Source organism: Sebastes fasciatus, chromosome 12 (genome assembly GCF_043250625.1).
Source record: "Sebastes fasciatus isolate fSebFas1 chromosome 12, fSebFas1.pri, whole genome shotgun sequence".
NCBI lineage: Eukaryota > Metazoa > Chordata > Actinopteri > Perciformes > Sebastidae > Sebastes > Sebastes fasciatus.
The window spans coordinates 8,675,019-8,699,718 of NC_133806.1; the positions used below are offsets into that span (position 1 = coordinate 8,675,019).

At 41.3% G+C, this 24,700-nt stretch overlaps 1 protein-coding gene across 10 annotated transcripts in view; it reads left to right on the top strand.

The window, feature by feature from the left end:
- cspg5a (chondroitin sulfate proteoglycan 5a) overlaps positions 1-24,700 on the top strand; it is a 60,770-nt gene that overhangs the window by 22,762 nt on the left and 13,308 nt on the right. For all 10 annotated transcript variants that reach the window (XM_074652993.1, XM_074652996.1, XM_074652997.1 and 7 more), the window contains exons 2-3: positions 526-1,516; positions 16,808-16,996. In XM_074652993.1, coding sequence (XP_074509094.1) covers positions 526-1,516; positions 16,808-16,996 — 1,180 coding nt within the window. The remainder of the gene's footprint in view (positions 1-525; positions 1,517-16,807; positions 16,997-24,700) is intronic.

Genomic DNA, 24,700 nt, shown 5'->3' on the forward strand with positions numbered 1-24,700 from the left:
ATGCAATGTGAACAAAGCAAAATGCACAATACTTGTTTTTTTTTTATTTCATAGATATTTTATATATTCAGGAGTATTTTCTGTCTATTTTATAGATACAATCTCTCAGAGTCAGTATTTAACAATGTTGGTGCTTTAAATCAAACCAATTACTTTCTCCCTAATGAGCCCAACAACACTCCGGTTACTGGAGAGCATTAAAGAGCTTAAAGTTTTTCCTGAGCTGATCGATACAAACTGAGCTCTGTTTTTCTCTGTTTCGTCTAAGTGAAACCATTTTCACCTCATTAAATTTGCTGAAGTTCTGTGTTTCCTCTACTGAGAGGAAAAAAATCTGGCTTTATAATCAGTCCATGGGGCTTGGTGAAAGGTTTACAAAGATAACACCTTCATGGTTTAATGGGAACGATTTAGATTTTGATGTATGGGATTGATTACAAAGCTAGTGTTTTCCTTTGAAAACTTTAAAACAAATCACTTTTCATTTGTTATATTTGTACTAAGAAACTTTTTTTGTGTCTGTAGGAAACGTCGGGGCCAATTCCACCGAGCCGGACAGTGTGGCCAATGTTACCTCCCTGCTTAGCGAGGAGGAGGGGCCTGTCAAGGTCAATGAGGTCGTCGTCGCGGTAACCGGGATGAGCAGCTCGGCCAGTCAAGACACTGTGACCCCGAGGGCTGGCCGGATCCCCCGCGCCGGCGAGGAGGACGAGCAGAGCAGCGGCATGTTCGGTGAAACGGTGGTTCCTGCGTTGGAGGAAGTGGGCGTGGCAGCCCCGCCCCAGCTCAGCCCCGATTCGGCTGAGACTGAGCACCTGCTGCCGAGCAACCCACGCGGATCGGACGTCATGGACGTCAGCGAGGAGGAGGAGGAGGATGAGGAGCGTCTGCCACACACCGACCCGCCTTGGATCCACGCCAAGGACACAGCCGTGTTTGACCTGGATCGCCTCTTCACCACCACCGCCCAGCCCTCGGCCCCCACCAACCCCTCTAACCCCGATGTCCTCCACGTGGACTTCTTCGACCCCTCCTCTCGTGGTCGCGGCCTTGACCTAGCCCCGCCCTCTCCTTCATCACTGGCCCATGAGCTGCAGGGAGGCGACCCGACCTCCTGGGCGATGCCGGACAACTACGACTACCTCACACCCTACGAGGATGGCGTGTCCCCCACCGCTGACGAGTACACCTACAGCACCACGACCGACGCCTACGAGAGCGACGAAGACCTCCGGCTCTCCGCTGGGTCTCCGGCTCGCTCCAAGCCACGGGGCCCAGGGTCTGGCCCCCTCATCCCTGGGGCGGCACTTCCTGGTGCGGGAGCTCCGGTACCAAACGTCCCTGTGGCGGCTCCTCCAGTGGCCTCACCGGTGGACGGGTCAGACGGGATGGGCGGATGTCGCGTGGGCTACCAGATGGTGAACGGAAGTTGCCGCTCGCCCTGCGACATGCTGCCCAACTACTGCTTCAACGGGGGACAGTGTTACCTGCTGGAGGGCATGGGAGTCTTCTGCAGGTACGACGCCACATAAACACAAAGAATATAATGCACAGTTCATTCGCAACACAAGCCAATACCACTCAGCAATACGCGGGCCATAACTTTGCAGGTCCTCCAAGTTGCACCATTCTAACTAAATCATATAAAAACAGTACTCAGGCCAAAATGCCGAACTTGAAGCTTCAAAACGTAAGTCAACAAATCATTGGGTGACGTCATGGTGACTACGTCCACTTCTTATATACAGTACAGTCTATATGAACCTATATATCATATGTCTAGAAACATATTTCTAAAACATGTAGTGACTTACTAAGACTGTAAATGAAAGGAGTAAAAAACAAGCAAAAACAGCCTACAGCTCAAAGGGTTAATCAAGAAAAAGCAGAACAAAATCATCCATTTTTCTTGAAAGATGTACATTTTACAAAATGTTAAAAAACCAAAGGGTTGCAGCTGCGTAAGGCTTCACCGGGGTCAATCATTTGCATGTATAATTAATGATAAATATACTCTGCAGCATCCACAATGGGTTCCACACAGCAATCAGACGACAGTATTTAAAATAAAATGTTCTGTCATCTGATGTACGAGACACCGTGAAACTCTAGATTTATAGAGTTATTCTAGTGTTGTGCTCTCCTGGTCAACAACATGTGGAAAAGCTCAAGTGCAGAATAGAAACCAGTGTGTTATTGCTCTTTTTAACAAGCGAGTTTTATGAGGAAATGTTCTTCTGCCAGGCTGTATGCTGAGATTCGGTTTTGCTTCGTGAGGCTTTGGTTTTTCTTTGTCATGCAAACTGTACACACAAAAACACACATCACAGTATGAGCACATACATGAACGGAGCACAACACGCTGTCTCATTACTATATGACCGGCCTTCCAGGCATTAGCCGCAAACTGCAGTAATGACTTTCCCTCGATACTCGATCCAATAGGGTTGCCACGGTGATGAATCTAGGTGGAGGTCAAGAGTCAAACGGATTAAGAGAATCATTTATGGAAATATGGTGTAAGCCACAGAGTAGTTCCAGCTCAATGCGAGTCCTCTGGCAGTGCATCTGAAAGTCAACAATCATCTGCGGATCAAAACGTCCTGATCTGTGATGAGAACAGCTACACTTGAGTTTCAGAAAAAACAACACATCACATCAGCATGCCGGGTTCAGGATTAGAGCTGCTGCAGATGGGGGACGGATGATGTGAGCTTCGTCCGATAGCTTTCCTGATTTCTAATACTGTGTAATTGCGGAACTGATGTTGTTTATGATATATATTAAAGGGAATATGAAGGGATCAATACCAAACCTGCGTTTAGAAGCTGCAGTCATGCCGAATCACTCCTCGTCTGCCTTTAGATGAAAATTTATGAAATTACATTTATTTAACCTTGAAACGTTTCCCTTCCCTGATCCTCTGTTTCTGTTCCCTCTGGTATTCTCTTAAGGGAGAGACACCATACAAATGAGGCATTATCATATTAAATATTGTGCTAATTCTCATACATTTCCAGAACAGATATCTGAACATTGGATAAAGCTTTATTTTGTTGACATATTAGAGTTAAATGTGTTTACAGAGGAGATTATGGATATCTCTTTTTATCATTCCATAAATCCTTAAAAGTTTTTAGGAATTAAATGTTGTATAAATCAGGCTATGAATGATATATGAACAAACCCCTTTGTAGAAACTATCAGAATATAGATAGGAATGAAACTGGAAAGTTTGGTGGATGTAAGTGCTAGTGAAGTGGAGAGTCAGCCGTATGAATTGTAAATTTCCATACATTTTGAAGACACTAGGTGAATAGGGTAAAAATGTTAAACAAATAGATATCATCATGAAACTTATCCAGTTGATGACTTACATTAAGACAATTTTCTTTGTTTTGGGAAATTTTAGAATAAATTAAATTAAATATGCAAATGAGGCATTATCTCATGCTAACTTTTGGTGTATTTAGGAGAAATCTACAGACACAAACAAACAAAGTAGTAAAATAAACACCTAAATGTGTATTTTGGACGTTTTCTTTCCACTAGTCTGAAAGAAAACATGTTATGGAAGGTATATCTATATATCTATATAGATATACAGTATATCTATATACTGTACATCTTCCTCCATTTTGGACTCTCTTTGCTCCTTCAAAGCTCAAAATTGTGTCAAATTCACCAAAGTTGAACTTGAGAGCGAATCCATAGGTAGCGGTGATTCCACTGAAAGTCATTGATTTTGCTGCCAAATTTTGTCGTTTTAATTGCTGGTTAAGGCATTTACAATCCCCTACAGGTGAAAGATCCATTATGCTCTTTGAAATGTCTTATTCCTGTTGATAATTGGTTAAATGTAAATGATGTAACATCACTTTGAGATACTTTAATTGGCATTACACAGTGAGGTACAGATGATAGTAAATGCTTAAAACATCAGGTCTAAACGTCAGATTTAGGTGTCAGTCCCTGAGAACAAAAAAAAAAAAGACTTCTTTCTACGACCGCTATTTTGTACTGATGGTCAACATCCATACAGTAAGAAATCCATCATACAAAAGGTATGAAGATCAATTTATACACCCTTGGTTGAGGGAAATGGCTGCTCAAAAAGTGATTTAACAACAATTTTATCACATTAAAAAACCCACCCGGAATACAGTGAATATCTCAGACTGATCAGATCTATTTTTTTGTCCAATTTTCAATCACATAAACGACGCAGGTTTCACATTTCAAAATGGTAAGATTTTAACATACATTTCCCTATAATCATGAAACCAATGAAACAACCAATCAGTGAGAGGAGACTTCCAATTAGTGAACAGCTGCACAGATTAACATGCAAATGTATGCACGGTGGCGACCGGCCTCCTGACTGGAGATGATGGAGGAGATATCATCCTGCCAACAGCTACACTCACAGACAAAAACACCAGACACAGTCGCAGTCTAAACTAAAACAGAGATGCTGAATGTCTCTGAAAACATCCAGACAGTCCAGATTGATTTGTTCTGAAAAAAAAACAAGGCCAGATGTTTATGTCATCCATCCTGTATGACCCTGTGACCTCCCTCAGCTGAAGGTTACATGGAGCAGACCACAGCATCACGACCAATCCCCATGCAGCGACCCTGCTTATAGCCGACCTCTCACCTCCGTTTATCTCAAAAGTTGGCAGTCGCATCATGATTTGAATCAAAATTTGAGAATCGTTGAAGATTATTATTTGATATCCGCCATTTGAAATGAGAGCGTTTCAAGTCTTCTTCAATACAGCATGATGTTCATTTAGTAAATTATGGTCCCATTTAGAGTCAAATAGACCATAAAGCAGGGTATGCTTTAGGGCGTGGCTACCTTGGGATTGACAGGTCGCTACCACGGCGATGTCACGGTGACTACATCCACTTCTTATATACAGTCTTGAGTAAATCTTGAAAATACAGCTTCTGTCTGGCAGCCCAACAATGTAATACATTTTTTATTCAATTTAATTTAAAAAAATTTTAGAAAGAAAATGTTATAAATATCTAGAATTACCAGTAACTGAACAGGAAGCAGAAATCCTCACTTTTCTGTATCCAAACTGCAGATTACGAGTGTTTATGGACTGAAAGGGAAATGGAGCAAAGCTCACACAGCGATGTTGAAAAAAAAAAAAAATGTTGCTAAGCGGACAACATGATCCAGATATTTAGGGCAGATTTTAGGCCTCCGTCAGCAGATAGTATCAGTGATGAACCTCCTGAGAGTGAGTCAGGCGAGAGACTGAGAGGCGTTTGACTGCTGGGCAAAAGTGTAATATGGGTCAATGGAGCGCTGGCACAGATGAGGACCAATATGTTCCTCTGTATGTGTGTGTGTTTTTGTGTGTTTAGACATGATTGTGTGTCTGATTACACATGTGACTGAGTCTGAGTGTGTTTAGTGAAACTGTATATTTGAGTGCTTGTGTTCCGGTGCGTGCAGCTGAACTGGAGCAGCTTCATACATCAAGCCAATTCAATTACAGCGGGATGAATGTTTGGACCTTTTAGCCCTCCGCTGTAAAACACATGACCCTTTGAAGTGCTGTGTACTGACCTCAGACCGGCCTGTCGTATCTCTTTCCTACAAGCAGAAATATGTACCCGCAGGCCGGGAAGCTCCGTGTAACTGATTACATGTTACCGATTACCTGCCGCGACACTTTTCAAAGCTGAAAATGCATCCGTTCGAGTTGAAAATGTTTCAATAGGAACAAGAGATGTGTTTTTATCCTGAAGTTAAAGGACACAAAGCGTGTACGGAGCAGAGGAGGAAATATATCTGTTGCTAGCAGTGGTGGATACCTGAAAGCCACACTGTGATCTAACCAGAAAATGACTTTAGTAGAAGTTAAAGTCACCTATTTGAATATTACTTGAGTAAAAGTCTTAAAGTGTTTGTTATTTACTATACTTAAGTATCAAAAGTAGGGCTGTCAGTCGATTAAAATAATTAATCCAGATGAATCGCAAATTAATCACACATTTTTTATCTGTTCAAAATGTACATGTACTCAAGCCCAACAGGCAACAACAGCTGTCAGTGTGTCAGTGTGAGCACTTCGATTGCACTCGTCCATAACGCGAATGATGTAACTTGCAAGCTGTAGGACCAATGATTCACCAAACCCGCTTGCTTGCAGTAGCAACGAAGATGCTTAGGAGAAATGTATCGGAGTAAAAGTACACATTTTATTCAGGAAAAGTGAAAGTTGACAGAAGTATAAAAACTAGGGCTGCCAAAGTCAATGTGATAATAACGCGTTAACGCAAAAATCATTTTAACACCGCTAATTTCCTTAACACATTAACGCAACTTATACTGGTATCATATGAAACTAGAAAACCTAAGGAATCTATTGGTACTAACCATGTCATACTAGCTTGTCAGAAAGGAGGTTAAATAACGCTCCAAACTTGCGCTACATTTTGGTGAGGAAAAACTGTTATGGCCATTTTCAAAGGGGTCCCTTGACCTCTGACCTCAAGATATGTGAATGAAAATGGGTTCTATGGGTACCCACGAGTCTCCTCTTTACAGACATGTCCACTTTATGATAATCACATGCAGTTTAGGGCAAGTCATAGTCAAGTCAGCACACTGACACACTGACAGCTATTGTTGCCTGTTGGGCTGCAGTTTGCCATGTTATGATTTGAGCATATTTGTTATGCTAAATGCAGTACCTGTGAGGGTTTCTGGACAATATTTGTAATTGTTTTGTGTTGTTAATTGATTTCCAATAATAAATATATACATACATTTGCATAAAGCAGCATATTTGCCCACTCCCATGTTGATTAGAGTATTAAATATTTGACAAATCTCCCTTTAAGGTACATGCTGAACAGATAAAAGATGTGATTAATTATTTTAAGTGATTGACAGCCCTAATAAAAATCCATGTAAAGTACAGACACTCCCAAAAAATACTTAAATATTATTACTTTGTTCCGTTACACCACTGGTTGCTAGTCTTCCAGAAACAAAACACACCTGTACGACTGCTTTCATTTTGTAAGATTTGAACTCTAAACTTCAGTCAGTCTGTACAAACACACTGATCTCTTTTTTTTAAGCTATCTGCGGCATCTCCGGCACTGGCTCTCCTGTCCCTCTGACTGATGGGAACTGACAGTGTTAGCCTCGTAAATTGCTTCCTCCTCTGGAGCTGCACGACTGAGGACCATATTCGGAGAAACAGATGAGAAAACAGAGGAAGAGAAGGAACGAGGGTGTGTGAAAGAGATGAGGGGTCTTTGTGGCAGAAAAAGTTACATGTTGAGAGAAAAAGAAAGCGAGGAAAATTTAAAACAAAAAAAAAGGAGTGAAAGAGTGACAGGAAGAAAAAAGAGAGCAAGAAGCTATCAACAGGAAATAGAAGAGAGACAGAAAAGAGTGAGAGGTGGAGGAGAAACGGAGTGAGTCAGAACCTTCTAACGCTTGCCAGTATGGAAACGACTCGGGAGAGCCAGGTCGAATTCACTGGTGTGTGTGTGTGTGCGTGTGTGTGTGTGTGTGCGTGTGTGTGTGTGTGTGTGTCCTGCAGCTTGATGTAATTAAGGAATCTTTGAGCACCAACAGCAGTTTGTATCCATTTTAGATTTCAAGATCACATCATGGAAACACACTCATATACACACTTATATACACACATTCACACACAAATACCCCACCCCTCACTGGGTGAAGCAGGGATCACTTCCAAGTCAAAGAGTGTGGGGTCGTGGAATCAGGCCAGAGGTCAAACACACAGGAGATTTACGACTGTAGAGGAGGTCGGGACAAAAGACAGACGCACGCACGCACGCACGCACTCACACACACACACACACACACACACACACACACACACACACACACACACACACACGCAGTCAGGAGATAGTTAGCTTAGCATAAAGACTGAAAGCAGGAGGAAACATCTAACCATGGCATCTATCCAACATTTTAAAATACACAAAACCTCTAAAAGCTCACTGATTTTAATGGACACCTGCCAGCCAATCAGAAAGAACTGTTTTTTCTGCAGCTATGGTGTACAAACCTGAATATAACATAATATCACATGCAGAAATAAAGAAACAGAGTGGGTTTAGTTTGCTTAGCAACAATGCAAATGTACAGTATGTGTCAAAAGTCACCAATGGGATTGCACTGATTTGGATGATTCCGTTGAAATGAAATCATTTCAGGCATAAATCACTGTTATAACAGCTGCTGTGATTGAAGACTGGTTTGTCCACCAAACTTAAATCTATTCACCAAACTTTGTAGAAATCTATTTTGATGTACAAGCAATAAACTGACAAAAGCTCTTCGGTGGAGTTAACCGCCAACATCCATTTTGCTTTTCATAATTTAGTGCATCAAGATGACTCCATGTGTCAGTCTTCCTGAGGGCAACACGAGCATCTTTAGTGCATTCCTGGCCAATGGTTGTGGTAACTGGCTGTGAGGAAGGGACACATCTGCATACCAGTAATTGGTTTGCAGTTTATGGTATTGTGAATGCTCTCTGGGGACGCAGCGGTTTAGTCTAATAGGTTTTTGGTCACAGTTGTACCCAGAGATCCATGCTGATTGAGTCATTTCTGGTGTTAACCAGCCTCTGTTTATATGTGATAGCATGAAGGTTAGTTAGTCAGAGTCTGTTGACAGCAGAGACAGACAGCTCTGCAGAAAATCTAATGTAAATGTGACAAGCAAACAGAAATGTACTGAATTATGTGTTAATATTTTGCTCACCAGAGATATGAAAACATTTGTTTTGAATGGTGCAATGGAAGCTTTTATTGGACTATAGAAACCGCAGTATCACACTTATACAAGACATATTGAAATACAGGGTAATTTGTTCAGAGCTATTTGGTGCAGCTCTCTTCTTGTCTTCCCACTTGGCCTAAATCCTGGAAAAATAACTATTTAACTCGTCAAAATGTCTGAAAACATTTTTACCATGGTTTGAATCGGGCGGATTCTTCTAATGCCAACTAGAGAACACTGATTATGTCGTCATGTTTTCAAATTGAGAGATTTAGCATTACTGGGCTGATTGGATGGGGCAGTTTTCTCCCCACTGTGGTCGAGGTTATAATGGTTCCATCTGCGTACTGGAAGCCGATGCAGTGATATTTAATTAAAGCTGGTTTGTTTTGAATGTGGTGCAGAGGACCGGATGCCTCGGGAAATACCAGGAGGATAGCTGATGAAAGACAGAACGCATGTGACTTAAAATAATACAATAATGAGTGTGTTTTTAGATGGATGGTCTTGTATACGATTAATATCTTTTTGTTCACTTATCTATTTTATTAGTTTGTCTAAGTTGCCAGATCTTTCGGACATCATGAACACGTCGCAGCACAGACCTCCAGTATTCATAATTTGTTTTATTTATCATCGTCTCTCTACCATCTGATGAATGTGTCACATGCTCTCAGACAGCAGCACATCAACACATTCACAGTGAAAGACCGACTGTAGCAGCAGGGTGTCAGTATTCTTCTCAGTGTATGAAGTAAACAACAACTTATAGAAACAATGGAAAGTATTTTTATTTATTTATTTAATCTTTATTTAATCAGGCAGTCTCGTTGAGATTAAGATCTCTTTTCCTAGAGAGACCTGAGAACAAGAAACATTAAAAGAACACAATCAATATACATATAAATTCAAAATTCAAAACCTGCCTAAGTAATTGAGTCAGTTCAGTCATAATAAACTGGTGCTGGTATAGATGCTGATAGGAAATCAGCATACAGACAGTAATATGAACTAAAGAATTAAGTAAAAAAAGTGTCTCTTAAAGAATAAAAGTGTACAGTGGAGAATTGTCTTTACCTCACCCAAACATACAACAAAAGCAGCACAAGAACATGCAACATAGGACAATCAGAATCCCCAGAAAAGAGGTTTGGGAAGCACTGATGTAGCGGGTGAAATCATCCAGTGAGGTCTCTGGTCAGGCATCTTTATCTTGTTGCAACAAAACAAAAGCAAATCTACTTTTATCCTCTGTCTTGCTTCATTAAACTCCACATTAAGTCATCTAATCAGATGAGATCACTCTCTACCGCTCCTTCTCTGTCAGCATTTTAAAATCAAATCCAGTTTTTAATCCTGCCTTCAGTCTGACCAGTGCTCGTCCCTCCCCGCCCAAAGCCCTCAGCGTAATGAGAAAGTTTGCTTTTATTCATCAGAGAAACTCAAATGAGGTTTTGTTTCAGAGCCAGTATCAGTAGCAGATGTTTTGTCGTCCAAACTCGTGATAGAAATTTAGTTCCCAGAGGCACCGAGAAGAACCTTCTTCCTGTCCTCTGCTGGCCTTTTATTTCTTTCTGGGTGTTGCAGATTTGACTCACTTTTTCCTTCCTTCTTCCACTCTCTGCAGTTATTGCATGAGAAAATATGTATCGCTTCAAGGAAGAAATGTTTAGAAATAGTGTTATTTTAATGCAAATACAGGATTTATGCTAAAATATTCAGTAAACACCCCGCCGTGCCCTCTCCTGTCAGTCCACATCCAGCTCTTTTAGGTTCCGGCCTTCTGTTTGCTCGTTCTCCCTCTAACCTTCCAAAGACCTTGTTGAAATACATTTCTCCGTCCATGATGCAAAAGAACATTTGCTTTCCCTTTGCATGTTTTACTATTTGTTTGCGTCATACTGTTTCCATCCTACATCTTCTAGATGTGATATTTTTTTCAGTTGAGAAAGTAACTTAGATTGAATGTGTAGTCAATATATCAAAAATAATGGCTTCTACATTTTCGGAGCCGTCCGCTCATCTCTGCAGCTGGCAGTCTTGTCTTGGTAAACCCTTTGGTAATTTAGTGGTGAACATAACATTAATATATCATCACCTTTTAAAGGACCAGTGTGTAGGATTTGATGGCAACTAGTGGTGTGGTTGCAGATTGCAACCAACTGAGTACCAATCCGCTCACTCCTCCCTTTCCAAGCCTTTGATAACGTGAGGCGACAGGAGCACCGTTCGCCTCACTCGAAGGCCATCCTTACCTTAATAACACTACTTAAGGAGTAACGGAAGTCAGACGTTGGCTGGGGGTACCACGGTTTTGCACTTGCGGCTCACATTACCGCAGTTTCACCAGCATGCCAGAGAACTACGGTGGTCTTCAGGTAATGTAAAGGCGTGAAAGGCTGCTCTCTCTAGACCCAGTGTTCGGTTTGTCTGTTCTGGGCTACTGTAGAAACATAGAGGACTCCGTGAAGAGGAGCCGCTGCCTATGTCGATATGGAGGGCTCATTCTAAAATAACGAAAACACAACGATTCTTAGTTTCAGGTGATTTTACACTAATGAACACACTGTTATTTTAAGTTGATATGGTGAACTTGTTAGCAAGCAGTTGCTTATTTACACATCTAGCAGTTAAAGTCAATATGTTTTAGCTCTGTTTTTGGTCTCCATCAACTCTGCAAATATATGTAAATATATATATATGAAATTTGACAAGTAGGTTCCTGGATATGTATAAATTAATTATACTTACACTTAAGTGGCAATCGGCAATTAAAATAACAGCAAAAAAAGGAAAGTGCGTCAGACCGGATATGCCCAAACCAAGCCAATAGTGGTGAGCGTCATCCAAACCAGGAAACAGAGACGCTAAGGCTGTAGTGACAAAACCTCTGAGTGTATTAGATTGAGAAATGTCATTCAATCTCGCTTTAAGCAGCAGTATCGACTCTTTGGGTTGGAGCTGATATCAGTATTTTCAGTTTCCAAAAATACACACCCCTGTCTGTTCTCTGGTGGCCTTTAGCCGTAAACCGACTGACCCGTCTGTCTTTAATTGGACTTTCACACTCTCCTACCGCCCCCCTCGTCTCTCACCCTCCATTACTCCTCATCAAAACCAGCAGGGGGTCTTATTAGAGGGCCACAACCCCACCTGCACCATTGTTACCCTCTCTACAGTTAAATTAAAGACTCTCTTTCTTGCCCCAGTGGGCCAGCTTAATCAGGTAAATATTGAGAGGAATTGTTAGCTCTTTGTCATGTGGCTAGTGCCGCCCTGACGCAAATTTAGCTGTATTCCTGCCGGGCTGCCGCAGCTCTTTAAATGCGGCTGTGGTGAGCCGCAGCGATGGAGATAATGATGGGTTGGGGAGGGAAAAAAACCCTCTGCTGTGGGACACAAAGGGAAGGTCTGTGGGACACGTGGGAGGTTTTATAGAGGGAAGTAGTGGGAACGGGCGGGGGGGGGCTGGTCGACACATCTCAGCCAGAGAGGGATCGTGCTTGTAACGTTGAAAAGAGGTTTGACAGTAGAAGTTATTTTGTCCCTGATGAGGAGCCATTTCCAATTAGATTTCTGCTCTGTGCAGCTGCCCTGGACGTGAGACTTTTCCTGAGAAGGAAATCCAATCCTAAAGATTGTCTTCGAAATTCAGCCAAGAGCCGTTTCCTCTCGTGTTAGCTTCTTAAACTATGTTCCAAATCTTAATGGATAAGGCCAGTGTCATTCTGTGCTTTTCTTACCGTCAACAGATCCGACAAAAAGACCAGAATCAAAAATGTGTTGGCACTGTCACCAAAAATCACTCAAACAGGAGTAGTAGTGCATTTGTTGGGGACTATTTTCAGCTGCAGATTAACACATGTTCGGTGCCCTATAGCCCTGACAGCATGGCTATCTGCAGGAACTTTGACATTTCAGTCACAAATCTGATCATCTGCACCATCGTTGGTCCAGTACGATCCTGAATCAGGGGTGCTTTAGTGAGTATTTACAGCAGCAGGATGGTGTATGTGAGATTGACTCAATATAAACTACAGTGTGTGTTTTCATGGTAATGAAGGAACACAGAGTGGGTCACTGATGTGCTTTTAGCCCTGCTAGAGGCATACAGTAGCTCTGGGGATGGTGGTCAGTCCACCACTTTGGTCCAGGCTGAAATAGCTCAACAATTATTAGATGGATTGTGATCACCAACAGTTACGAAACCTTCCAAAATAAAATAAAAATAAATAAATAAAATGACTTGATAAATAAATAAATGTCATTAAATGTAGCACAAATTATATTAAAAATAAATGTAGCCATTACTTAATTGATGAAATGTGAAAATAAATAAATAAAAAATAAATGCAAAAATAAATACATAAATAAATACATAAATAAATAAAAGGCAAATTAAACAGAAGAGTAAATAAATAAGGGAATCAATTCAAAGATGAATAAATGAAGAAGGAAATTAAAACAGAAATATCAATTTATGTCACATTTTACTAATTAATTAATGGCTACATTTATTTTTACTATTATTTTTGCTATATTTAATGACATATTTACTTATTTATCGAGTCATTTCTTTATTGATTGATTGAATTTAGATTTTGACAGGTTTCCGTCCTCATATCACAGAGCCACTAGCATCACTGCAGACTCTTAGTATTTTTGGACAACAATGGAGCTCTATATGGCTTAGCGGACATGCATCAGGCTTTGGATACACAGGCAGTAGTTGATAGTACAGTTCAGTTGATTTGTGTTTTCTAAATCATTTTCTCATTTATTTACAATTATAATCCGAACCAGAACATTCACCTGTTTCCTCCTCTTGTCAAAGAAGGAGAAAAAAAATCAGTTACACGAACTGAAAGCAGAGACATGATTCAGCTGGAGGCGCTCTGTAAAGTGCAGGAGGGAGGAGGAGGAAAGAGAGATGGCAGGGAGGGAGGGTAAGATGGGGAGGTAAAGAGCCAGTGAACAAGAAAAGAGATTTTCAAGAAGACTAGCAGCGGGAGAGAAGAGGGAGGAGGGGGAGGAGGGGAGGGAGGGAAATAGAGAGGAAGAAAGAAAAGAAAATGGGAACTAGCCGCTAAAGAATGACTGTGTCCCTGTGGACGGCTGAGCGAGGATGCGTGCGTGTGATGGAATGACATGTCAGCGCCGCATCTGCTCCGTTTTGTCGCTCAGCTGGGTTGCTATGACGACCAGCACATCCTCGCTCGCTCGCCTGCTTTCCTCATGCATCCCTCCCTCCCTCCATCCAACTCTATCTTACATAAACCTCCTCTTTGTATGAGCGCAGAATTGCTCGCAGGTTCAGTGCATTGAAGTCTCCCTGAAAATGTGATATCGGGCATCATCCCTCTCTCTCTTTTTCTCTCTTTCTCACATATGCCCACACTCAAAATGTCTCCTGGCTCATTGCCAGCGTTTTCCCTTCAGCTGGCAAATTAAAAGCGTCGAGGATTCAGGAAGGATACGGGAAGTGGGTCGGTGAAAAGAGCCTGTTTAGCATGTAGGGAACGTAGCCGGAGCGGCCATATACGCCCCGACACCTCCATTCACTTTATACTCCCTCATGTGTGTGTGTGTGTTGATTTGATGTCCACATGTGACAAAGAGAAGAAAAGGAGAACAGTTAATTGCTCTGTCATTCGTTAATTAAAGCTGTTCTGTGCACAGCTTCGGTGGTCATTTTGGTTCCATGACCCCGGGATGCTCTGATAAATATGAAAAATACATGAATAAGAAAATGAGCATCGTTTCCTTCACGCTTGAAAACCTCCCTCTGGCAGTTTTGTGTTTTTACTCTGTGTTTGTGTCAGACACTCTGACAGGCCTGTGGTCAAAAACAACCAAAAGGAAAAAATACTTTCTTTACCAAACAACGCTTCCATTACCTCAAACTGGATGTCCTCTTTGACAATATGACTGCTCGTATGAAAGTAATATTGACACGTGGTAGAAATACTCACCAAGATAATAATAATTTAAAACACTGGATAACGACCGATCGTATAGATTTAGTTATTCAGCTGCCGCCGCCATGGAGTTGGTCGGTGCGTCCAGATGGAAATGTCTTAATTAATACAGATGAAATCCAGTTCATGGTGCCCAGAAAATCTATCCTAATGAGCGGCTGTGGCTCAGAAGGAAGAGCGGTTGGTGGTCATTGGTTCGATCCCAGGCCCCTGCTGTCTACATGTCAAAGTGTCCTTGGGAAAGATACTGAATCCCAAATTCCTCCTGTGACTGTGTGTGTGTGAGTGTGAATGGGTGAATGCTGGCTTGCAGGTCGCTAAGACTAGAAAAGTGCTATATAAATGACTTTGATCAGGGGTCACAGGGTCTAGAAGTTCACCTGTACTTCACTGCAGCAAGGTGAAACGCACTGGAGCTCAGTAAAGACGATTTTCTGGGAGTGTCAAATTATTCTACTGAGGCATAAATCTAGTATTTTTAATAGAAACAGGTCCTGTGGTCACACCCACAGACAGAATAATGCACAGTCTTCCACTCATGTGACAGTGAAACAGCGTTAAAGTCTCGTTAAGTGGTGAAATAGATTTGCAATTTTACACGCCAAACAGTGTGTAGACAAAGCCATCTGCTTTTAGGTCCCCAGGCGGACGCCACTCTCTGCCAAACGGCTACGGAGGGAATCTGGGCCTCGGATGGCGGCTGTGTGTGTTTTCGTGCGTGCGATCACATACAGTATGTGCCCGTATCCACACATGGATGGCGATATGCATTGTGTAAGATCTTATAAACGCAAATGTCTTTTATGATGATGTTTGACAGACTGTGTTTGTGTGTGTGTGACAGCAAGTGTGTCTTCATAGCTGGAAAATGCCCCGGGCTCTTTTTCATTTTCACTCTCTATTTTCAGACACACAAAGTGATATTATCCTTTTTGAATACAGCAAAGCTCAAACCCCGCCAGCGAATCTTCCATCCCGCTAACACGCCTGCGGTCGATTACTCCACAATACCACTACAGACTTACGTAACATGTTGTGAAACATTTGAAGTTTGACTGCACACCAAAGTAGTTAAATATAATCAGGAACAGAGAGGAAATCCTGAACGTTCACAAACACACTAAACTGGAATGGAGAGCTGCTCAAAGCCACCATGACTAATATAAAAATCGTACTTAGACCTGCAGTATATTTAGAAAGTTTTTTGTTTTCCTTTCAGCATATTAAAGTGTTCTGAGAGAAAGACTTCTGCACCTCCTCATGGCTCTGTTTTCAGGCTTTAAAAAGCTAGACTTTGGCCAATCACAGGTCATTTCAGAGAGAGAGCGTTCCTATTGGCTGTTCATTAGACGGAGGCAGCTGATAATCATGCTTGAATTCTGATCAAACTAGGCAGCGCTGATCAAATATGAATCAATATTCTGTTACTGTAATGCCTATTTCTCGCCTCAAATGTTTTCAGAATCATCTTGTAGTGTACTGTTCAGCTGTAAAATGATAAAGTTTGCTCCGGCTGGTGGGCGGTGCTTGGTATTTCCTCAACTGATCTCAACATGGCTGCCGGGTCACAAACTTGGTTGGTTGTTTTCCTCCGGTCTGTGAAATCTTGCAGATGCCATTAGGAGCATCGGAGGACACAGAGGCATATGTTTTTTTCAGATTACCTGTCTCATGCACTACTGTCAGGATATAGTGACAGTTTTATAAAAAATGTTTTTTTTAATCATATTTGCTCCAACCTGCCTACTGCTGCTTTAAAAGCCGAATGCAGAAACTGACATGCTAACACACAATTCACTGAGTCTGAGCATCTTGTGGAATCACTAAGATGTGGTGTTACCCAACTAACCATTTCCTCTTTTGTTCTTTATTTTCTTTCCTTTCTGTCTGTCTGCTCACTACTCCTCTTATTTCACACCTCTCATCTTTTCATCCTCTCTGATTCCTCTCTGCCACGTCTCTGTATTTCAAAACCTTTCTTCCATCTTTATCCCTCTATTCCCTCTCTTCTCTCGCTGTCTCTTTTTAGATGTAACGTCCAGGATTACATCTGGCACAAGGGTGCTCGCTGCGAGTCGGTGGTGACCGAGTTCCAGGTGATGTGTCTGGCTGTGGGCGCCTCGGCTCTGGTGGTCCTGCTGCTCTTCATGATCATCGTCTGCTTCGCCAAGAAGCTCCACGTGCTCAAGACGGAGAACAAGAAGCTGCGCAAGCGCAGGTGAGGCTCCACCAAGAGTCTGAGATATTCACACTGATATCATTTTAAAATATGGGAAAAAGACCTGGCTCATTGGAAGCATGATTCAATCCAGTTTTAACAGAAATGCATGCACATTTATGGTTATTTAGTCTTATTTTTGGGGCTCATACTCCCTAGATTTATATTCAGTAATGCTAACAAGATCTCAGAGAAAAAGAAAAGATGTAAGATCTTTGTTCTCCACAAAGTAGCACGTTTCTGATGAAGAAATATACAAACCCAAGTGAAACTCCATCCGTCAAGATCTCCTTTTAGTTTGCGCGATGCGTCCCGCAGGCTCAGTGGGTTCATTTGTCTAAGTTTAAAAGATCAATCAAACAAAACTAAAAAGTGAAGTCTTTAGTGCCTTGCTCAAAGGCATTTTGGCGCAGCAGATTTATTATCCGTTACCCGGCAGACACCGAGTCTCGGCTGCGGTACATTAACTCCCATCAATGTTAAAGATTGAAGGAGAAAGCTTTGTTTCTGCAGCTCCTCTGGGCCAAACTGCTGCCCCGGCTTGTGTTGAAGTTTAGAGAATGACAGAGACAGACCGATCGATAGTAAGAGAGAGAGAGAGAGAGAGAGAGAGAGAGAGAGAGAGAGAGAGAGAGCACAGGGGGAAGAATTTTGGTAGAAATAAAATCTAAAGGCTAAGCAGAACAACCAACATCTTTAAACTCTCACTGAAATTCAATCAATGTCAGTGGTGTCTAGAAATAAGTCTTAGAGAGTATTTAATTAAGTATTAATAAACATGTGGCTCATATTTGTGTTGTGTAATGTGTTGATCAGATCAAAATCAAAAAGGTCGTCATACCTAAACATCAAAATCAACAAAGGGTAGTATGAGCATTTTTCTGATGTGGAAATCATCAGAAATATCAGAATTAGAATCCGGTTTATTGCTGAATAGGTTTTCACATACAAGGAGTTTGCTTTGGTGTATTATTGCATAGACAAGAAACATACTGTATATATATATATATATATATATATATATATAAAATTACAATACAAGTATAAAAAATATTATTTCAAAATTAAGAAATATATACATTGTAACATTTTAAAAAGAAAGAGCAAGGCAGGAATGTGCAAGAATATATTATAGGGGATGTGCAAAGCTTCACAGTATCATCTTGTATTTGGGCTACTACACCGTTTGTAAAGTGATGCACTGTGATTCGTATATATTCCACAAAATCAATTTGCATGTAATCTGCGTAATCGTGAACCAGGAAGTATAAAGAGCGATACAGTCCGCATAGGGAGGAGGTTCGGGGTGGATTGGTGGGTCTCAAAACACATGACTTTCACCCAGGAGACCGGCGCTCGTGTCCTGTGTGGAACCAAAAGTCAATGTTGATTTGGTTGTCAGGTAACTTCTGTACTTAAGTAACGCCCCTTCCGAAGTTATTTTAACCCAAACCACGATCTTTTCCTAAACCTATCCAGTTTCCTCGGAAGACGGAAGTTTATTTTGAAAAGACTGTATGCATGTAACGAGTGAAAATTGACATGTGTTGCTGGACATTCGAAGGAAAACACGAAAAATGTTTCGTAAGATCATACGAACTGTTGTATGAGGACACGTTGAATACAGTAACTATACGTCACACTGTGTTCTGCTTTGCTGCTGAACATAAATACGGGCTGTTTTATGTGCTTGCTTAAATGACAGAAGCTGTTGCTTATTTCTCTTATGGACTATCTCTGAAACTTCCCTCAGATCTGCATGAGGCAGTGGCCCCAACTGATAGATAACAAATCAATATTTAGTAATTGGAAATCACAAAAAAATAGTTCTTAATTCTTAAACAAACATGTCTTCGTCCTCCTCCTCCTCCTCTTCTTCTTCGTCTTTGGAAGGGTTGAGATTTGGAAAGAAAAATATATTTTCTCGTGATGGAGCTCAGACTCACTGAAGATTTCCGTTTCTCTCTAAAGATACCAACTGATAGAATTTCAAGTAGAGCCTGAGGGATACATCAGCAATACTGCAGTGGGAAAATAATCCAGTATTTCAAAAGCAAAAAGCGATAGGTTAGGTCTTTTTTTTATACTTTTAATAATCTTGTAACCCCTTCAGATTTATCTTGTGTTGGGAATCACTGATCTCAGTTTGGTTATAGAAATAAAGAAAGACGTACTTATTGCACGCTAATCGCCTTACGCATTATCGTGGCATTTGTATGCCTTTTTGTGTGAACGGGCTGAGTGGACAGCAGCATGTGTACTTTGCAGGAGCAGAGAGGGACGAGGCCTTGGCGTCCTGAGCACAGGAATTATTTTCCACCACGATAACCTCCTCTCACAGTTACAACAATGACTCAAGATTCAAGAATGATTGAGGCAGTAGAGGTCCAGGGCCTGGCTCAAGGACATACAGTATCATAGGGATGGAAACTGATATTTTTCTGCTGAGACATTTCAGTTTGTGTGCACCAGTTTAATTGTCATCACATAGATGAAAAGGCTAAGAAAAAGCCTTTGAATTAGATTTATTACTCCTTGTATCTTCTGATCAATGAAGTTCATCTTATTTTATCATTCATACACAGATACAAGTAGAAGCTGTAAAGGTGACGCTGAAATTTAAATCATCCCACATTTGAGTCAGTGAAAGTGAAGTGGATGAGAGGAAGAGGAGGATGAGGAGGGTCTGTGAGAAAGAGGAGGATGGGGGGATGATGGGCGACAAAGAAAAGAGATGGAGACTGTCTGTGGGAGGAAGAGGGGATAGGATAGATCTGCTGAAAAAAAGGAAGCGAACAAGTGAGGAAGACAATGAAGGAATGCAGGAGGAGAAGAAGAAGGAGGGAGAGCTGATGGCGAGCTGATGGCGAGCAGCCGGCAGAAAACCAGATGACAGAACAGATGAGGGAGGCAGCGGGAAGAGGAAGAGAAGCCGGTGTACACTCTCAGGAAAGGGGGCTCTGTGAAGGACCAGGAAAGGGTTCTGGTAGAGATGTTTTTGATTCATTAAGGATATTTATTGTGCAGGATCAAGCTCAGATGCTATTAGTTTTGTTTATTGTGATGTCATTTCTTGGAGGATCTCCAAATTTTCATATCTCTAAAATCTGTACAACCTAAGCTAAAAGGTTGTGTAAGTCAACAAACCAAAATAAAAAATACAAAAATCTGACATTTTTTTCATAAAATGTTACTAAATAAACACACATCCAAAAGATTTCTTAACACTCCATAAGTTATTTCAACTATGCAGACTTTTTAGTTTTTGAGATATGCTAATTCTTTAGTGCAAAGGCGTTTTTGTTACGTTCCGCACGTCATTTCTTTTCTTTCCATAATGCACTTTATAGTCTTGATATTGTAGAGCGGGGCAGCGTGCACAACAACACGATCAAATGTGATTAATGGAGGGAAAAAAATGGATTCAAGCAGACGTTGAGTTCTTGCCGTTGCTGTGCTATTGAATTATATAGTTCATTAAATACAGCTAATATCAACCTTTTGTCTGTATTTGCCATTGTCCCACTGTTCCTACCACATCTACCGGCATCAAAAGAGGAAGGAAGTAGTAAAGTAGTAAAGCCCGCCTCTTCCTTGATTTGATTGGCTGCCTGGGCCTGACATTGACGAGCTGAATTGAACTGAAAAGTTGAGAATATTTTAACTTTTATGCGCTTCTAAAAACTGCTTGAAAAACGTGACGCGCAGCGCAAGATAAGATAAGATAAGATAAGATATCAGGTGAGATTAAAAAAAAAACTCAGTTTTTATGGGAATACAAAAGTCCTATGAAACAAACAAGCAAATATCAAAAATGAGAGCCAGTATATCAGCAAATTATTTATACTTGTTTTAAGATAATCTGACTTTTAGGACTAAAAAATAGAGATAAATGATGACATAAGATGGAGATATTTTGCTGTGTAAATGTAGAGGTGGAAACATGAAACTCCAGAAATTCATTTTCTTTATGATTTATATTTTTCAACCCTCATCTTAAAAAGAATAAATAAATCCTGCTTTTTTCGAACTATTCATCACAGCAAGCATTGCATGATGATCGACAAAAAGGTTGCAAACTGTTAATTAACAGTCATGTGTATGATGAGATATTCTAATTCTATCAAAGAGTCAAAAGGAACCTTCATAGGAACCTTCATAGGAACCTTAGAGAACCTTTGAAAAACCCTGAAAACACACATTTTTGTGTAAAATATACGGAGAGAGAAAAAGACTCCGAGGGAGGTGGACTGAGTACAAACTGAAGGAGAGAACGAGAGTGACAGACGGATTGAAGGACTGGATTGAATACAAAACGGAGTGGGGGGTGTCTTTGGTTCTGTGTTTTAGTGTTGATCTCCCTAGCAACAGAGCTTGTCGTGGATGAGCAGCAGCCCGGCGATCGAGCGCCGCGGATGCAAATGTGAACCGAAGGACCAACCTTCCACACCAGATCCCACGCTATGGGGACTATTTTTAGCTCGACGGAGAAGGTTGTCATGCTAGTCATGGTGAGGAGGAGATTATGGAAGATGAAGATGATGGTGCGGAGGAAAAGTGGTGCAGCCAGTAGCAGCCTCAACACTAGCTAGCAGATATTTAAAAAAGGGGGAGAAGAGGGTGATGTCATTGGTACTCTGGATCCAGCTGAAAGTAGGGCAGTCTGAACAGGAGGGGGGGAGGGAGGGAAAAACAGGGGGAGGCGGGGTTGACCTACATACAGCTGTGCGACCTGAGGGGTGTGTGTGTGTGTGTAGCATGAAAGACAACACAGCCTCATCAAGTGGTCGGCTAAAAGAAATCAAAGAGGAGCGAGGAGGAGGAGGAGGAGGAGGGTGACAGAAAAGAGGAGTAAAAAAGGAGGGCAGGATGAAATAGGGGAGGAAGGGGCCGTGAAGGAGAAACTGTTGCGGGAGAGGAGAGAAGGAAAGAGAAAGTGAAAGAAAAAGAAAGAAAAAGGAATATGAGAGGGAGCGGTTACAGAGAAAAAAAACTCAGCATGACACATTCAGAGGAGAGTGTGTGTGTGTGTGTGTGTGTGTGTGTGTGTGTGTGTGTGTGTGTGTGTGCGAGCGAGCACGCTCTGCTGACAAGGCTGATGAATACATGAGACTCCCACACTCCCCCATCTGCTGTGGGTAATCGCAGTCGCAGTGTTTCTCTGCCGCAGTCGAGATCAGACTCAACATCCTGGTCAAAGATGGAGAGAGATAGATGAAAAGAAAAGATGGATGACATGGAGACATTTTCTGAATCTGTATCATTCCTGAATTCATTATAAAGTAAAGACATGTTGGTATCCTCCTTTAGGTAAATGTTCAATACTCTGGAGCGACACATGGTGTTTTTTTGATCCGACGTCCGTATCAATAGGATCTTTTGTCTGTGCCTTTAAAAACTGTTCCAAATCACTACTGAGATAACAACGCTGTGTTTCAGGTTTGGTTAGGTTTAGGGAAAGATCATGGTTTGGGTTCAAATTGGGGCTGTCAATCGATTACCTCGCCATCAGACAGCCCATCCCGATGTGGAACTGAAGCTTATACAGTATATCGCCTCTCTTCAAAGCCACCAGACTACATTCACATAAACAGTAATTTTACCTCGTAGAACACGGGAGTATACATACAACCCCACTTCAGATTATTATTATTATTCATTATTGATTAGCTTTGATTAGCTTACTTACGTCACCGAGTGGGTGTTTCCATTTAAAAAAAAAAAAAAAAAAACAGAATGCAGATGGACCCGCCCTTTAAAGTTGGATGTTTTGCTGTCATTGTTATTGGGAGAACAGTTATGAAAGTTACAGAAAGAGTTGCAAAGCAGTATTTGGTGTCTGGGGCCATGATGCATGAAACTCCGAAATGTGCACACACATTCTTTTTGTCAAATTGATATAAAGCTTTGTGTATGCATGGTCCTCAAATATGTTATCTTTCATCTCGACAATTGCAAATGCAGCACTACAAATTAATCTACCAGACGTGTGCTTGTAGGTATTTAATTGGCTAACGCAGCATCTTGACAGATGATGTTGTTGCGTTGTAGTTCAAGTTTTTTTGCCTGCGTTGTTTTACCGCAGCTCATTGTGTTGGTAGCCACACTGGGTCCACGGACTGACAAATGATACGATGCGTGGGACTATTTCTTGGTAACTTGTATCGGTCGAGGCAGATGGCCGCCCACTTAGAGCCCGGTTCTGTTTGAGGTTTCTTCCTAGAGGGACGTTCTTCCCGCTGTCGCCCAAATGCTTGCTCATGGAGGAATGTTGGATCTCTGTAAATTAAAGCGTACGGTCTAGACCTACTCTATGAAATGTGTCATTAGATAACTTCTGTTGTGATTTGACGCCATAGAGATAAAATTGACTTGACTTGTATCCACATAAATAAAGCAGAGTGAGAGGTCCACAGCTGGTTTCTGGTGCTAGACATTGAGATCACAAGTGATGATAGGAGAACATTATCTCTGTCTGTCTCTCTCTCATCATAACCTCGTCTTTGATTGTCCTGTCACGGCGTTCATGAAATATAAATACGGAAGCTCGCATGAGGATCAGAGAGTCGGGTGCTTTTTGGCAGGAAGTAGATCACAGCCTCTTTAACTATGGATATGACGGGGGAGTGAAGAGATGAGAAGGAAAAACACAGCGAGAGTAAAGGTTTGGGTGCGGGGCAAATGACAAGTCGTTTCATATATGAGAAGGAAGATTTGTGTGAGAGAGAGGAGACAAAACTGTGACACTCTTGTCAAAGTTAGCATTTCATTTGGTCCCCGAGACAAACATCTCTTCACTTTGACAAGTCGGAGTCGAAAGAAGAAAGAATAAAGAGGATGAAATTCAAAGAGTTCAGTCAAAAGGGAACTCCCAAAGTTTACCGCTTCCCCGACAAGATGAAAGGGAAGTCTGTGTTTATCTGTGTCGAGTAATATCTCATCCTAGTTGATGTGATTATTATGCTTTTATTTTAGGTATTTGTAAGGGACTGTGAGCAATGTTAAACAGATAATGTGCTATTTGATGTGTCATTCCAGAGTTATCTTAAAGTCAACTTAAAGAAATAGCTCGCCATTTTTGGGGAAATCCGCTTATTTGCTTTGGACATCTGCATGTCCCTGGTGACAGTTATAAACATGCAAAACTAAACCACAGGATAGAAAGTACTAAATTATGCACAGCATCACTAATCACACTATACGTTCATATTAAGTTAAAAACAAGGGAAGGTGTGCACTATAAAAACTAATACAATGCAGAGTAAGTGCAGAGTCGGTTAATTTTTTTTAGCCAAAGATTTATTTTTGTGTAATTTGTTTGTGTTTTCATCTGGTAGAGCGTTCCATTAACTGAAAATGCTAAAAAGCGGTGGATATTTAATTTGTGCAAATGCCAAAATGGGCATGTTACTCACTTCTTGGGGCAGAAAATTATTGTTGAATGCTTTCAGCAGGTTCATGCAATGTTTCAGTGTTTATTTCCACAACTATTTTAGGTGAACTAATCTGTAATCTGTAGTCCCTAGACACATTGGTTGCATAGTCTACCTGGAAACTACCAGACCTGACATCATATCAGGTCTGGTAGATTAAGTTCATATATCATTAGAGAGGAGTGTATGTCTTTGTAGACAATTAGAATCAAAACCTGTGTGTTGTTTAAAGCAGAAACAGTCTGTTTTTGTCTCCCTGGTGCCTCCCTGT